The sequence below is a fragment of the Pelodiscus sinensis genome, chromosome 13 (assembly GCF_052426305.1).
Source record: "Pelodiscus sinensis isolate ZL-2025 chromosome 13, ASM5242630v1, whole genome shotgun sequence".
NCBI classification, from domain to species: domain Eukaryota; kingdom Metazoa; phylum Chordata; order Testudines; family Trionychidae; genus Pelodiscus; species Pelodiscus sinensis.
This window is the reverse complement of record NC_143064.1, coordinates 430,268-446,364: the sequence shown is the minus strand read 5'-3', so window position 1 is coordinate 446,364 and position 16,097 is coordinate 430,268. Positions and strand designations below refer to the sequence as shown.

The window sequence follows — 16,097 nt, the reverse complement described above, 5'->3', positions numbered from 1 at the left end:
TTAATTCTTTTTTCCTTCCTTATAAAAAGTTCCCTTCATCCTGCAAATAATATTATTGGCTTTTCTCAGCATGCTCTTGTGTCTCTGGTAATGCAATGTGCTGAATTAAGACATTTGTCCAGATTCTGTTGTGCTGCAGCTGGATTAAGTGGGACTGATGCCACTGCTCAGGATTCATCCTTCAGGTGAATTTCAGAATAAAATCTTGAGGATTAAATAAAGGTTCTACCAAACAGAAGGGAAGTGTCTGATATGTCTCAAATCTGAGCATGAGGCCCCTAGTGATTGAGGGTCACGGTCAATGTTTCCTCTAATCTTTTTCAACCATGTGTGGAATACACTTTTGTGAGCACTGAAGAATGTGCATGTTCACCACCAGTAGAAATGAAAACCTAGCTGTGGGCGCTCAGTTAATCTCTCCTGAGCAGCTTACAGGGAACACTTGTCACTGTGGAAATTAGGTGGCTACAGTTCTCCAGTTATTCCTTGCCCCAGCCTGGTCTTGGTGCAAAAGTCTCTTGGGCTTGGAGCGCTTCCTCATCCTTGCTGCTCATGGCATGAAATGCGTGTGCCTATGTCACTAGGGTCTCGTGGTTTGTTCTTATGACCCTTTCTGTCTGTCTTGTTCTAGGTACTGCGTTTTCTCCGTCTCTTTGGCCCTGGGAAGAATGTTCCGTCTGTTTGGCGTAGTGCCCGGAGGAAACGCAAAAAGAAACATCGGGAGCTAATGCAAGAAGTGCAGATCCAGGAAGGTGAAGCTGCAACCGAGGCAGGAATGGAAGAGAAGTCCCCCTGGGAATATGAATTTGCTGCTCCTCCTCCTCCTGAGCAGTGCCTCTCAGATGATGAGGTGGGAAGTCTGAGATTTAGGAAGGCCCTTAGCTAGCAAACAGGGAGCCTCTTTGCCCCAAAGATTGTCACCCTCTCACGACAATACTGGTGGGAGAGTTTAGGCCATTGCCCTCACTGTGTGGAGGCTGCTCCTTGGATATTAAGCAGAGGCCCCGGAGAGCATTTGCTAGTGGGTTAAGAGACCTTGAACAGTAAGGAAATAAGGAATGCTTTCCCTGTTTTATTATAGCAGTGGAGATCCTTGCATTGCTAGGTTGCCATGCTCCCAGTGTTTGCTAAGGCAGCTGCTAAGCTTGAATATGCATCTCGAGATTTCTGAGAAATGCTCTGGTTGCCAGCTCTGACAATGATGACTGACAGGTTTCTTTTTCCCCCGCTGTGCTGCAGATCACTATGATGGCACCTGTGGAGTCCAAGTTTTCCCAGTCTACTGGAGACATAGACAAAGTGACTGATACTAAGCCCAAGGTGGCTGAATGGCGTTATGGGCCAGCCCAGCTCTGGTATGATATGCTGGGCATCCCTGAGGATGGCAGTGGTTTTGACTATGGCTTCAAACTAAAAGAGCATGGGAGAGAACAGGAGACTTCAGGTCTTTCTGTGGAGAAGGTGAGAGGAAGCGCATGTAGAGAGGAGGGAGTGGTTGTGTTGAGCACAATGGAGTAGGCAAGGGAACAGGGCTGGGATAGTGAGTAAAGATGGGAACTAGCCAGTGGAAGAGATGTTGTGAAGGGGGAAGAGGAGGAGAAACTTGAGTCTAATGCTGTTGTTCTCTCCTGTGCAGAGCTTGGGAGTGATGGCTGAGGACGACTTGCTGGCTGATGAGCACTTCCTCATGGTGACACAGCTGCAATGGGAGGATGATGTGATCTGGAATGGGGAGGATGTCAAACACAAAGGGACTAAAACACAGCGTGCAAGTCTGGCAGGCTGGCTGCCTTCCAGTATGACCAGAAATGCCACTGCATACAATGCCCAGCAAGGTGCCCGGCTGCTGTGTTTACACTTTTTCATGTCCACTTCTTGAGAGTGTGGGTGAAATGGGGGATCTCTAGGTTAGTTTCTACATATGACAGTCTGTTAGGCTAATTACCCATCCTCTCCTCTTCAGCATGTGTGGTGGTGTCTCTGTCAGGAGGTGGCTTTGGCTAAATCAAGTTGAGGCCAAAGCCTTTTGTTCTTCTCCTGCCCAAATAGGCTTGACCTGATCTGTCAGGAGAGAACATCAAAAGTCAAGTGTGTGTCCAGAGAAATGTCTTGGTGTCTTTCCCCTTGCTAATTGAAATGAGGGGCTGGACCTAACAAATTGCATGCCAAGGGTTGCTGTCCTGGAGACTTCCTAGTGACTGTTGAAATTTCCATTTATGGCAGCATTAAAATCCCTCTGCTTTGTAAGTTAATGCTTCGATCCTTGCTCTTCAGGGGCTAGTGGAAACTTCTGTATTATCACAGGCAACATTTACCAAAGAATCTCACATTGTTCCTGAGACAATGTTTTGGGGCTCCTATAGCTAAACTCTGTAGCTCAGACATTGGCAGGTTTCTAAAGCTGAACTGTAAATCCAGAATTATTCCCTTTCTTCATTATAACTTCTTCTGTCTCTCCAAGGAAAAGCTTATTGAACTATCTGATTATGCTAGTTACTCTTATTTTTGTCTCCTGGAGGCCCCAGCATTGCTCAGCATACACCCTGTGAGGTGCTAGAGAAGCAGATTAGAGAGCAGGGGTAGTGAGACTGGGGAGGAGGATGGGTTAAGGGCTCAGAGGGTAAAGGAAAATTGAGCTGAATTGTCAAAATAGGGAAAGCTCTGGCTCTGCATGGGTAGTGCCTATGGTCAGGAGCAGCTTTGTTACAGAAGGTGGAGAAAGCAACTAGTGCAGAGACTGCACCAGACTTAATTTTGACAGACAAGGAGGACCTGGTTGAGAATTTGAAGGTGGAAGGAGGGAAGAGAGCAGAATAAAGACACATGATTTCAAGAAGGTAAACTTCAATCAATTGGTAGGGAAGATCCTATAATGACAAGTCTCAGTGAAAAAATTCAGTAGAGTTGGCAGTTTTGTAGAGATATTAAGCACTGAATAAGAGCATAATTATCCAGTGTATAGGAAAAATAGAAAATATGTTAAAGGATCTGTAATAGTTCCTGTCAGTGGAAGGCCATGCTGACTTGCTACAAGCTGCTGAAGTTTGGGAACTCAGGCCTGACCACAGGCTGAATGGTGGTTAGAGTCTATGCCCGTGGTCACCAACCAGTAGATCGCGATCTACCGGTAGATCTCGGAGGCTCTAAGAGTAGCTCTTGAGCCCTCTCTGAACTGTGCGCCTGCGCAGTACATTTACATTAGATTTCCTCATTTGAGGAGCAGCTACTCACGGAGCAACAGCATAGGTGAGTAGCTGCGAGAAATGGTGGGAATTTTTTTTTAAAGTAGCAGTATAAGGATTGGGGATAGCAAGTGATGGAGAAGAGGAGAATAGAGAGGGCAGAGCTTCAAGGAAGGGGCAGGGCGGTAGATCTTGTTTTAAATGACAGATCAAGCCGTGATCTTGGGTAAAAAGGTTGGAGACCACTGGTCTATGCCCTAGTTCAGGGTGGGGCAGCAGATAACAGTTAAGCAGTACTTTTGGGTAAGCTGAGCAGCGGTTTATAAGCCCAGGGTTTTGATCAAGGTGGGGCAACAAACAAACAGTTACTTCACAAGGTTAAGGCTCAGACCTGACTGCAGGCTGAGCCACAGTTTAGAAGGCCAGGCCTGGCGTAAGGGCGGGCCAGCAACCCATAAACAAACCCTAAGCAGTCTGAACAGTTAAACCCACGGCTTTCTGCAGGTCGAGCCAGGGGTTGGGTTTCCTTGCTGGCAGAGAGCTGACAAGCGCAGGGGCTTCTTTCCCTACAGAGGGAACCTGCCACCCCAGGGAAGGAGTGGCAGGGGGGGATGCAGGCCCACCCACTCCACTGTGTCTCAGGCCAGGGCCCTAACAGCGGCAGTGCCACGGCCACTGAGGTGGTGGGGATCTGGCCTCCAACATGCTGACTGGGTTTTGTGGGTCAGCGGAGATCCAAGCTGCAATACACTGCCCAACGGACCTCTATCTCCTCAGCTGCCTCGCGGTCAGCTGTTCCTGGGCCACTTCCCAGTTCTCCTTTGGGGCCTACCTGGCTCAGCTGCTGCTCCTCGGGGTCAGCTGGGGACAGAGGTGCTGGCAGTGTGTTCATAGGCTCTGGCAAGGGTCCTGGCGCTCCAGCCCAGTCTTCTGGGCCTGGTAAGAGTCTTGGGGGTCCGAGTAATTCCATGGGCCCAGGCATCGGGCTTCGCAGTTTTGTCCAGTCTCCCTTTTTTTTTTTAAATGGAGATATACCTATCTCATAGAACTGGAACGGACCTTGAGAGGTAGAGTCCAGTCACTTGCCCTCACGGCAGGACCAAGTACCAACCTTTACAGATTTGCCCCCCATCCCTAAGTCATGAGAGCCAGGCAGCGGCTGGGGCATCCTGGGCCAGTTCTCAGGGCCCAGCAGTAGCCCTGGTGGCCCAACTCAATTCTCCCTCTGAGGGCAGTGTGGCAGGGTCTTTCTTCTCTGGGGCTGGGGTAGAGCCTCAGGCCTGCTTAACAGCTGGGCTCCAGCTGAGCTTGAAGATCCTCTTTTTATACCTCTGGCCCTGCCTTTCAGTTTCCTGTGGGTGGGGCTGGGTTGTTCTGGCACCGCACACCAAGGGATCTTTGGGAGAGTTTCCTCATCCAGGTCAGTGGGAGGCCACACTGACTCACTACAGGACCATTCTGGTTTACCTAGGAGATTTTCAAAAACCTGGAACTCAAAAAGGAATTGTAAAAAACCTCCAAACTAGGTCAGATTACAAAATATGATTATAAACACAAGAGTGTAGAAACAAAATTAGGCCAAGATCATCACAAAACATGATTGAACTAGGTAGGGACATATGGGGTAAGAAGAAAGTATCTTACAAATGCATTGGAAGCAAGAGGAGGGCCAAGGACAGAGTAAGCACATTACTCAGTGAGGTGTGAAAGATGATTGCAGAGCGCTCAGCAATGTAGAAAGTGCTAAATGCCTCTTCTATCAGTGTTCACCAAAAGATTTAGCAATGAGCAGACTATTTATAGTGAACATCCATGTAAATTGAGTGTGATTTGAGGTTCAAATAGGAAAAGAACAAATTAAGAATTACTTAGGGCAGGTCTCAGCTTAAAAGGCTGCGTCAATACAGCTGGGCTGATGCTAGATAAGAACATACGAATGGCCATACGGGGTCCATCCAGCCCAGTATCTGTCTGCTGACAGTGCCCAATATCAGATGGCCCAGAGGGAGAGAACACAACAGGTAATCCTCACGTGATCCCTCCCCTGTCACGTACCGCCAGAGAAACAGAGGCCAGGGACGCCATTCCTACCCATCCTGGCTAATCGCCATTGATGGACCTAACCTCCATGAATCTATCTCTTTTTTTGAACCCTGTTCAAGTCCTAGCCTTCACCATGTTCTTTGTCAAGGAGTTCTACAGGTTCACAGTGCGCTGAGTGAAGAAAAACTTCCTTTTGTTTGTTTTAAATCTGCTGCCTATTAATTTCATTTGGAGACTCCTAGTTCTTATATTGTAGGAATAAGTAAATAACTTTTCCTTATTCACTTTTTCCATACCAGTCATGATTTTATAGACCTCTATCACATTCCCCTGTAGTCTCTTTTTCCTAAGATGAAAAGATAAGTTTTGGTTTTTTTAATTTCTCTTCATCTGGGACCCGGTCCAAACCCTAGTCATTTTTGTTGCCCTTTTCTGAACCTTTTCCAGTGCCAATGCAACTTTTTTGAGATGAGGCAACCACATTTGTATGCAGTATTCAAGATGTGAGCGTACTATGGTTTTATATAAGGGCAAAAAGATATTCTCTGTCTTCTTCTCTATCCCTTTTTTAATTATTCCTAACATCCTGTTTGCTTTTTTGACTGTCGCTGCACACTGCATGAATGTTTTCAGAGTATTATCCACATGAATCTAAGATCTCTCTTGAGGAGTTGTAGCCAAATTAGTCCCCATCATATTGTATGTATAGCTGGGATTAATTTTTCCAATGTGCATTACTTTACATTTATGAACATGAAATTTCATTTGCAATTTTGTTGCCCAGTCACTCACTTTGGTGAGATCTTTTTGAAGCTCTTCACAATCTGCTTTGGTCTTAACTTCTTGAGCAGTTTGGTATCATCTGCAAATTTTGCCACTTCACTGTTTACCCCTTTCTCTAGATCATTTATAAATAAATTGAATAGGATTGGTTCCAGGACAGGCTATTAGGGGACCCCACTAATTTACCTCTCTCCACTTGGAAAACTGACCATTTATTCCTACCCTTTGTTTCCTGTCTTTTAACCTGTTATCAATCCATGAAAGGACCTTCCCTCTTATCCCATGATAACTTACTTTATGTAAGAGCCTTTGGTGAGGGACCTTGTCAAAGGCTTTCTGGAAATCAAGTATACTATATCCACTGGATCGCCCTTGTCCACGTGTTCGTTGACCCCTTCAAAAAACTCTAGCAGATTAGTAAGGCATGATTTCCCTTTACAGAAATCATATTGACTTCCCCCCCAACAAATTATATTTATCCACATATCTGACAATTTTATTCTTTACTATAGTTTCAACTAATTTGCCTGGTACTGTTAGATTTACCAGTCTGTAATTGCCAGAATCACCTCTAGAGCCCTTTTTAAATATTGGCGTCATGTTAGCTATCATCCAGTCATTAGGTACGGAAGCTGATTTAAAGGATAGGTTACAAACCACAGTTAACAGTTCTACAATTTCCCATTTGAGTTTTCAGAACTCTTGGGTGGATGCCATCTGGTCCTGGTGACTTGTTACTGTTAAGTTTTTCAATTTGTTCCAAAACCTCCTCTAGTGACAGTCTAATTGTCTTCAGTCTGGGATAGTTCCTCAGATTTGTCACCTAAAAAGAATGGCTTAGGTTTGGGAATCTCCCCAATATCCTCAGCCGTGAAGATGAAGCAAAGAACTCCTGCTTCTGATGTACTTATCAAACATTTTGCTGTTACTTTTTGAGTTTTTGGCTAGCTGTTCTTCAAACTCCTTTTTGGCTTTTCTTATTATATTTTTATACTTCATTTGATAGCGTCCATGCTCCTTTCTATTTTCCTCACTAGTATCTGACTTACACTTCTTTTATCTGTCATTGCTTCTTTTACCTGATTAAAAAAGTGCCACATTGGCTCTTTTTGGTTCCTTTACTGTGTTTTTTAATTTGGAGGGTATACATTTAAATTGGGCATCTATTATGGTGTCTTTGAAAAGTTTCCAAGCAGCTTTCAGAGGTTTTACTTTTGTCACTATACCTTTTAATTTCTGTTTAACTAACTTCCTCATTTTTGCATAGTTCCCTTTTCTGAAATTAAATGTTATAGTATTGGGCTGCTGAGGTGTTTTTTCCCACCACTGGGATGTTAAATTTTATTATATTATGGTCACTATTTCCAAGCAGTCCAGTTATATTTACCTCTTGAACCAGATCCTGCGCTCCATTTAGGACTAAATCAAGAATAGCCTCTCTCCTTGTGGGTTCCAGAACCAGCTGCTCCAAAAAACAGTCATTTCAGGTATCAAGAAATTTTATCTCTGTATCCCGTCCTGAGGTGACGTGCACCCAATCAATATGGAGATAGTTGAAGTCCCCCACTAGTATTGAGCTTATTTTTATAATCTCTCTAATCTCCCTCTGCATTTCATAGTCACTATCAGTGTCCTGATCAGGTGGTCAATAATATATCCCTACTGCTATATTCTTATTATTGGAGCATGGAATTACTATCCATAGAGATTCTATGGAACATATTGGCTCACTTAAAATTTTTACTTCATTTGATTCTACATTTTTTTCACATATAGTGCTACTCCCTCCCGTGCACAATTTTTTCTCTCCTTCCAATATATTTTGTACCCTGGTATGACTTTGTCCTGTTGATTGTCCTCATTCCAGCAAGTTTCCGTGATGCCTGTTATATCAGTATCTCCCTCTAAAATTAGGCACTCTCGTTCACCCATTTTGCTATTTAGACTTCTAGCATTTGTGTATAAGCACTTGAAAAATGTCACTTTTTATCTCTGCCATTTCCTGACGTTAGACTCTTTCATTTGATTGTTTCATCTGATCTGACCCATACTTCTATTCTCTCCTCCTCCTTAGAACCTAGAGACTCTCTATTAATAGACCCTGCCCTAAGAGATGTCTGTCCCATCCATGTGCTCCTCCGCACCCGTGGGTTTTCCCCAGCCCTCAGTTTAAAAACTGCTGTACGATCTATTTAATGTTAAGTGCCAGCAGTTTGGTTCCATTTTGGTTTAGGTGAAGCCCATCCTTCCTATTTTGTACTGCTGTAGAGCTTTAATGTAGAAAAGACTGCGGAGGAAGGAGTTTGCAGAAAAGGATCTGGCGATTTTAGTGAATCTCAAACTAAATACAAGTTAACAGTGTTAACAGTGTAACATTGTTGCAAAAAGAGTGTACGTTGTTCTGGAATGTATTAGGAGCAGTGTTGCAGGGCATAGCCTGGGAGGGGGTGGGAGTTCACCCGGTCTGCTTGTAGTGGTGAGGAAATTGCTGCATTCTCCGGGGAGGGGGAAAGCTCCTGAGGAGGGGCAAGGAGTGGCACTTACCTGGGCTTGTAGCTGGTAACATGGAAAGCTGTGGCCTCAGCTGGCCACTGTCTTCCTGGTGCTGCTGCCTCTCTGTGGTCACTCTGCAGTATAGATGGTCCCTGTGCTTGCTGCCCCCATGGTCTCTGCAGTATAATTCTCTCTTGTCATACCTCTTCTTTCTGTGCTATGGAAAACAATCCCATTCCAAGCACATCTGATTTTCCTGGCACAACCAAACCAAACTTTACTTCAAGTTTGGATAAGAGGTAGCTTCATACCACATTTGGTTGTCCTAGCTTTTATGGTTTAGGAGGAATTCTTGAAGAAACACTCACGGACAGATGCATAGCTCTCAAATAAATAAATAAAATAAATAGCATCTTTGTAATGCAATCAAAGTCTAGTTTTGCTTTTTAACACTTGTTAAGCACTGAACAGATGTTTCTTATTGAGCTGTTCACAGCAATGACCAAGTCAAGTCCTCTCTGGTATTGGGGAGAAGACTCCTGTTGCCTCACTGATGCTATTCTGCTTGGCTTGGTAGGAGAAATACAGAGTTTAATTTCCATCAGTATTTCAGAGCCTCCAGCATGATGCTAGAATATGATTTTTTTGTGTGTGTGTGTGTGTGTGTGAAGATTTGAGAGGCAAGGATGCTTCCCCAAGGCAGAGACTGGAAACCATTTTCCATCTGGATTTGAATTCTTGTGTAACTGTCATCACAAAACGGCTAATGTTACTCTTGTTTTCCTCTGCAGGGCTGAACCGTAGTGGCTCTTTGCTCAATCCACCCATTCCACTAGTGCAGAAACCCAGTGTAGCAGGGGTTCTGGGCATCGCAAAGGGCAAAGAGAAACAGCCTCTTGAGCAGCAAGGTAATGAGCAAGCATTAGTCTGTGAATGGTGGGCTATGTGGAGAGAGATTTCTGTTTAAACTTAGGCTCAGTACAAGGGGTGGGAGGATGCTTCTATGATCAGTGAGTTTCAGGTCAGCAGGAGATATTGTTGGCTTCCATAGCCCCTCAAAGGGCCTTCTCTGTTCCTGTTAGAGTTGTTTCTTCTCCCCCATAAAGCAAAGTATCGTGGGCTTCCTTGGCTACGTTTACGCTACAAAGAAAAGTTGGAAACACATACGCAAATTGTGAACTGTAATTTACGTATCTTTTTCCACTTTTCTGTTAGAAGAGGCTTTTCTGAAATTTGGCATGTCTACATGGTGCCAAATTTTGGAAAAAACTGCTTTTGAACCATCCCTTCTACCTTGTAAAATGAGATGTACAGAAATGACAAAAACACATCTGCTTTCCTGAAATTTTTTTTGGAAAAGCAGATGTGTTCCTTGGATGCGGCATTGCTTTTCTGGGATACCACTGGTATCCCGGAAAAGTGCTGCAGTCTAGACGTAGCCCTTAAGTCATCAGAGCTACCAAGAGGCTTGTGAGCTCTCTGAGATCTGTTACTTTGGTTATCTGAAGATCTGCCTGTGTAATGGCAAAATATTACGGGGCCTATATGTAGTTCTTCAGAGACCTTTTGCCCAGCTGTAGAATGGTGAAGGCTTGGGCAAAGGCTCTGTTCTTTCTGCAGCATGAGGTTTGTATGATTGTTTTGCCTTTTGGTGGCACAGACCCAAGAGCCCTGGAAAGGAGGGAAAGAGTGGGTAGAACTGAAATGGGACAAAAGGTTTGAATTGAGAAGTTGCTGCTGTAATCTTTGTGGAATGTTAACCATCAAAGATTGCATCCTGCTACCTTTGCAGCTGCCCTGGATGAAGATAAACCCTGGTTCTCCATTTTCCCGATTGACAATGAGGAGTTAGTATATGGCCGCTGGGAAGACAATATCATCTGGGATGACCAGGCGATGGAAATGTTCTTGGACCCTCCAGTCCTGACTCTTGATCCAAACGATGAAAACATCATCCTAGGTATGGTCATGGCATTAGCCCTTTGTCTCTATCTCTGCTTAAGCTGATGCTAGCAGAGCAGGGAATGCAGGCACTTATTGGAAGGGAGGTATTGCCTACAAAAGTACAAAAACTAGGCTTGAAGAAGAAAGTTAAATGCATATTATTCTGGAGGGGGGAGTGGAAGTAGGAGTGTGGGACACTAGTTGTGTTTCAGGGATATTGTATGTAGGTGGGACTCTTTGGTGGATGGCTGTCCATTTTTTGCTACCCTCTGGCAAGAATTGAGTGGTTGGGCCAGCACTCCTATCCTTCTTGTGTTTTAAAGAATTCTGAAATCTATTTGCAAATGATCAATGCTCCATTAAAAATAAGACACAATTCATCACTCTAACCAGTTGGGATATGCACTTCCAATTCTATGTTCAAAGCACTAATAGACAAGGAATAGGAAACCAAACTGAATTACACAGCAAAAGAAACGAATCTGTGTCCTAATGCCTTCCATTCCAAATAGGCCATTAGCTTATGTGAAGGCAACAAGTTGTTAGGGGAAAAAAGGGAGAAGGGTCTCACGATAACCTTTTTCAGCGTCCCTGGCTTGAGGTGCATGCTTCCTCAGATGGAAGCTTCATGTTGGAGTTGCATCTTTTTCTTGCAGTCTCTATCTGTGTTCCCTTTAACTTTTTACATCCAGGTGCAGAGTGAATATTATTTGAATTAATAAGGAGGTGATGGTGGCGGGGTTGGGGCTGAAGGGTTTGGAGTGAGAGGGCGCTTAGGGCAGGTTGGAAGGCTGGGGTGTGGAAGGTTGAGGACTCTGGCTGGGGGTGCAGGCTTCTGGGCGGGGGCCAGGGATAAATGAAGGGTTTGCGGCACAGGCTGCCCTTGGGGCTGCAGTGGGGTGAGGGGTCCGGGGCAGGGCCATGTGACAGGTGACTGCTTACCCCAGGAGCAGCTAGCCAGCCACTATACAACCTGAGTGGCAGCTGCCAGAGCTGGAGACTGGGCTGTGGTACTAAAAATAGCATCATGGTCAGGTTCCAGTCTCAGCACATAGGGCAGCTGCCCGTCATGTGGCTCAGCCCCGGGCTGGGGCAGGATAACTAAAAATAGCATCATGGCCCTGGCTCTGGCCCTGACACGCAGGGCAGCTGCCCGCCATGCTACCCTGCTGGCAGGTGCATGAGTCAGAAAGGCAGAAGGTAAGGGAAAGGGCAGGGGGAGAACTAAAGGGAAGGTGGGGGTGAGGAGAGGAAGGGGCTTGTGCTGAGGGGAGGGGAGAGGAGGAGAGGGGAAGGCGCCAAGGGGCAGAGAGGAGGAGAGACAAATGCCAGGGGGCCACGGAGAGACAGTGAGAGGAAAGGGCAGGAGGAGTGGGGTGGCAGGGAATGGGAAGGTGTCAGTTGGAGAAGGGAGGGGACAGGGTGATGCTGGGAGGCGGGGGGAACAAGCAATGGGGGCAAGAGGAAGGAAGAGAAGGGAAGAGTCGGTACCAGGAGAGAAGGGGTGGGCATAAGGAAGGCATGGGATGGAACGAGTCATGTGTGAGGAGAATTGGGGCAGTGTGTGGAGAGGGGGTGGGCACCAGGGAGGAAGAGGGCAAGGGTACAGGGGGTAAGGGAAGGTACAGGTGTTAGGGGGATTGTGGGGTGAAGCAGAAAGGCAGAGACAGGGAGGGGAGTTGAGGGGAGGGATGGGCAGCACAGGTGGGTAGAGGGAGGTATTAGGAGAAGGGAGCGGGGAGGAGGGCTAGAGAAGGGGAGGGCGCAGGGGGAAGGGTAGGTACAGGGGTCAAAGAGGATGGGGATGAAGTCAGGTCCTGAAAGGGCTGAGGGGAGTGAGAAGGACAGGAGCCAGGACAGCAATGGGGAGGGTGAGGGGTGGAGGGGCAGCAGCAGGCACCAGGTGAGTAGAGGGTGGGAGACATGGCAGCTGTGGGGAAAAGGGAGAGGTTTACAATTTGGGTGCCACAGTGGCACATATCCGAACAAGTGCTCATGACCTCAGTATTGGTGCACAAGACACAACTCACTCTGCTCATGGTGGAAAATTTTAGAGGGAACACTGGTAGAGCCATTCTGGTATTTTGGCAAGTGGTGAGTTGATAAAAGGTTTTGAATTACTGTAGAGATCTTTTCTGAGTGAGAGAGAAGCTGTGACGATGGTGGAAAATCTTCTGGAACAGTGCTTGAGTACATTCTACCTCTTCTATGTTTACTAGAAATTCCCGATGAAAAGGAAGAGAGGACTTTGAACTCTCCTTCCAAGGAGAATAAAAAAGAATCGTCTCTAAAGAAGAGTCGAATCCTGTTGGGAAAAACAGGTGTCATCAAGGAAGAACCACAGCAGGTCACTGGGAGTCTCAGATCTTTGGGGATAGAAATGGGCAAGGAGGAATGATTTTTGATTATTTGTTTTTATGATGTTAAATCAGAACATGTCTCAGCCAGAAGTGAAGGATCCCTGGAATCTCTCCAATGATGAGTTTTACTATCCCAAACAGCAGGGGCTTCGAGGAACCTTTGGAGGAAACATCATCCAGGTAAGGACAGTGGGGCTGACTGTAGGGTGGATGCAGTGATTTCCTTATTCTCATGCAAAAAAATCTGTTGGGACTTAATTGGATCTTGTCTGGCATCAAAATAGTTGTGTGCGTGTGCGTGTGCGTTCGTTACCCTGCTGTTGCTCCTCTCAGAATCTCATTGTTCATTTAATTGCCTCGTGTAGGATGAAATCCCAGGGTGGTATCCAGGGGTTATCAAATTGTGTGTGCAGTAAGAGTCTCCCATCATTGTGCCATGCTGGTTATGTTTAGTGACTCAGCCTGTCTGGACTGCTCTTACTGGATCTCTATGCATGCCTGGGCTGTCGAAGCTTGAGGTGGCACTTCTGTTGCCAGTATTATTTAACTAGGAGATTATCAAATGTTGGTTGCACATTAATAAATCTGAGTCAACAGAGGAAAAACCAAGGCAGTGGGATTTTTTTCTTCCCTTGCTGTGATGTTTTGAAGTATACTTGTGTGAAATCCTAGCTAGGTTTCCTATCTACATGCCTTTCTTCCCTGGTTATAGGTATAGGGATGCTTTCCCTTTCTCCAACTGAAGATCCCTTTTTCCATTTGGATGCTCTTTGAGCTGTTCACTGGGCAACGCTGTCTTGTGCACAACAGAAATCGAGCCGTGCTTGGACATGATCTCTGTGAGAGGGCATGTTTCTGCGGGGGAGGAGGGGTCCTTTGTCACTTTCACTGCTAATGAAGTGAAGAAATTTCAAAGCCCTGCCACGTTTTTGTGGGGCAGTGTCTCCATGTCATCGTAGACTTGGTTCAGTAATGATGGCTGTCCTGTGTCTGTTCTCTCTTGGTCCCAGCACTCTATCCCTGCAGTGGAACTTCGCCAGCCCTTCTTCCCCACCCATATGGGTCCTATGAAGCTCCGACAATTTCATCGCCCTCCACTGAAAAAATATTCCTTTGGGACCTTGTCCCAGCCAGGACCCCATGCAGTGCAGCCATTGCTGAAACATATCAAGAAGAAAGCCAAGGTAGAGCAGTGTTTCTCTTTTTATATCTAGATTTGTCCAAAGTGTCTAGGGCCATGGTACATCCTTTTGACATGCTGTTTCCCTGATGCTCTCTTCCTGCATTCACAGATGAGAGAGCAGGAGCGGCAGGCTTCAGGAGGTGGTGAGATGTTCTTCATGCGCACGCCACAGGACCTAACTGGTAAGGATGGTGACCTCATCCTTGCTGAATATAGTGAGGAAAATGGCCCTTTAATGATGCAAGTTGGCATGGCAACAAAGATAAAGAACTACTACAAAAGGGTAAGTGGTGTTAAGAAATGTATACTGTTGTAAACCATCTAACAGGGAATTTTTAGAAGTAACTACTGGCATCCCCCAAGGGTCCGTACTGGGACCAATCCTATTCAACCTCTTCATAAATGATCTGGAGAAAGTATACTTAGTATAGTATACTTAGATTTTCAGAAAGCCTTTGACAAGGTCCCCCACCAAAGGCTCTTAAGTAAGTTATAATGGGATAAGGGGGAAGGTCCTTTCATGGATTGATAACAACTGGTTAAAAGACAGGGAATAAAGGTAGGGATAAATGGTCAGTTTTCAAAGTGGAGAGAGGTAACTAGTGGAGTCCCCTAAGGGTCTGTACTGGGACCAATCCTATTCAACTTATTTATGAATGATCTAGAGAAGGGGGTAAACAGGGAGGTTGCAAAATTTGCAGATGATACCAAACTGCTCAGTATAGTTAAGACCATAGTTGACTGTGAAATGCTTCAAAAAGATTTCACCAAACTAAGTGATTGGGCAGCAAAATGACAAATGAAGTTTCATGTTGATAAATGTAAAGTAATGCACATTGGAAAACATAATCCCAAATATGCATACAATATGACGGGGAATACTTTAGCTATAACTACTCGAGAGAGATCTTGGAGTCATTGTCAATAGTTCTCTGAAAACATTCGCTTAATGTGCAGTGGCAGTCAAAAAAGCAAGAAACGTTAGGAATCATTTAAAAAAAGGGATCGAGGATAAGACAGACAATATCTTATTGCCTCTATATGAAACCATGGTATGCCCACATCTTGAATGCCGCATACAGATGCGGTCGCCTCATCTCAAAGATATATTGGCATTGGCAAAGGTTCAGAAAAGAGCAACAAAAATAATTAGGAGTTTGGATCTGGTCCCAGATGAGGAGAGAGAGACTTGGACTTTTCATTTTAGAAAAGTTGAGACTAAGGAGGGATATGATAGAGGTCTATTAAAATCATGACTGGTATGGAAAAAGTGAATAAGGAAAAGTTATTTACTTATTCTTGCAATATAAGAACTAGGGGTCAGCAAATGAAAATAATAGGCGGCAGGATTAAACAAAGAAACAAAAGGAAGTTTTCCTTTATTTAGTAAAACTCAGTAGTCTAGACATACCCTGTAGGTGCCACTCATACCTAAATTTGTTAATCCAGCAGGGAGACACAAGTCCATCAAATTTTGGAGCTAGAGCTAGATGGTTGCACCTTAGGTTTACAGTGCCTGTTCCAAAAATTAATTTCCAACTAAAATGAATTCTACAGCAAGCCCCAGTTCATTTTATACGTGTGTTTAAAAAAAAAAAAAAAAAATCAGGGAAATAAATGAAATGAACCATTAGTTTGTAAAACAAATAGTTTTAAATTCTGTTATTGGTCCCAAGTTTTAAAGAATTATTGCTTGTGCAAATAATACACATTGTAGTATTGTTTATGTGCTTTAAATTAAAATATATGCATAAAAATTGGCGAACAAGACAACTCCTAGCAAATATTAAATCTAATCCTATTGCACGCTTCAGAATAAAGCAAGACCTTTGTCCAAAAGACCAAATGCCTCAGATGAGAACTAAAACACCAACATATTGAATTGTAATAAATACATATTAAAGTGTTAAAAGGTATATTTAATGTTAAAAAGATTTTTTTTCTGCTTTTTCTGTGTGTCTTATTCATATAATCCAAGGGCAGAAGGGACCATTGTGATCGTTCCGACTGCCTATATAAAACAGGCCCTAGAACTGCACTAAAATAATTCCTAGAGCAGAATTTTTAAAAGAATAGTCAATCTTAATTTTAAATGCTCAAGGATGGGAG

The 16,097-nt window shown here is 44.6% G+C and overlaps 1 protein-coding gene across 4 annotated transcripts in view; it reads left to right on the top strand.

The window, feature by feature from the left end:
* TAF1 (TATA-box binding protein associated factor 1) overlaps positions 1–16,097 on the top strand; it is a 137,040-nt gene that overhangs the window by 28,861 nt on the left and 92,082 nt on the right. For all 4 annotated transcript variants that reach the window (XM_075917992.2, XM_075917993.2, XM_075917994.2 and 1 more), the window contains exons 6-14: positions 632–850; positions 1,240–1,461; positions 1,637–1,835; positions 9,293–9,409; positions 10,294–10,461; positions 12,665–12,792; positions 12,878–12,985; positions 13,816–13,989; positions 14,098–14,271. In XM_075917992.2, coding sequence (XP_075774107.2) covers positions 632–850; positions 1,240–1,461; positions 1,637–1,835; positions 9,293–9,409; positions 10,294–10,461; positions 12,665–12,792; positions 12,878–12,985; positions 13,816–13,989; positions 14,098–14,271 — 1,509 coding nt within the window. The remainder of the gene's footprint in view (positions 1–631; positions 851–1,239; positions 1,462–1,636; positions 1,836–9,292; positions 9,410–10,293; positions 10,462–12,664; positions 12,793–12,877; positions 12,986–13,815; positions 13,990–14,097; positions 14,272–16,097) is intronic.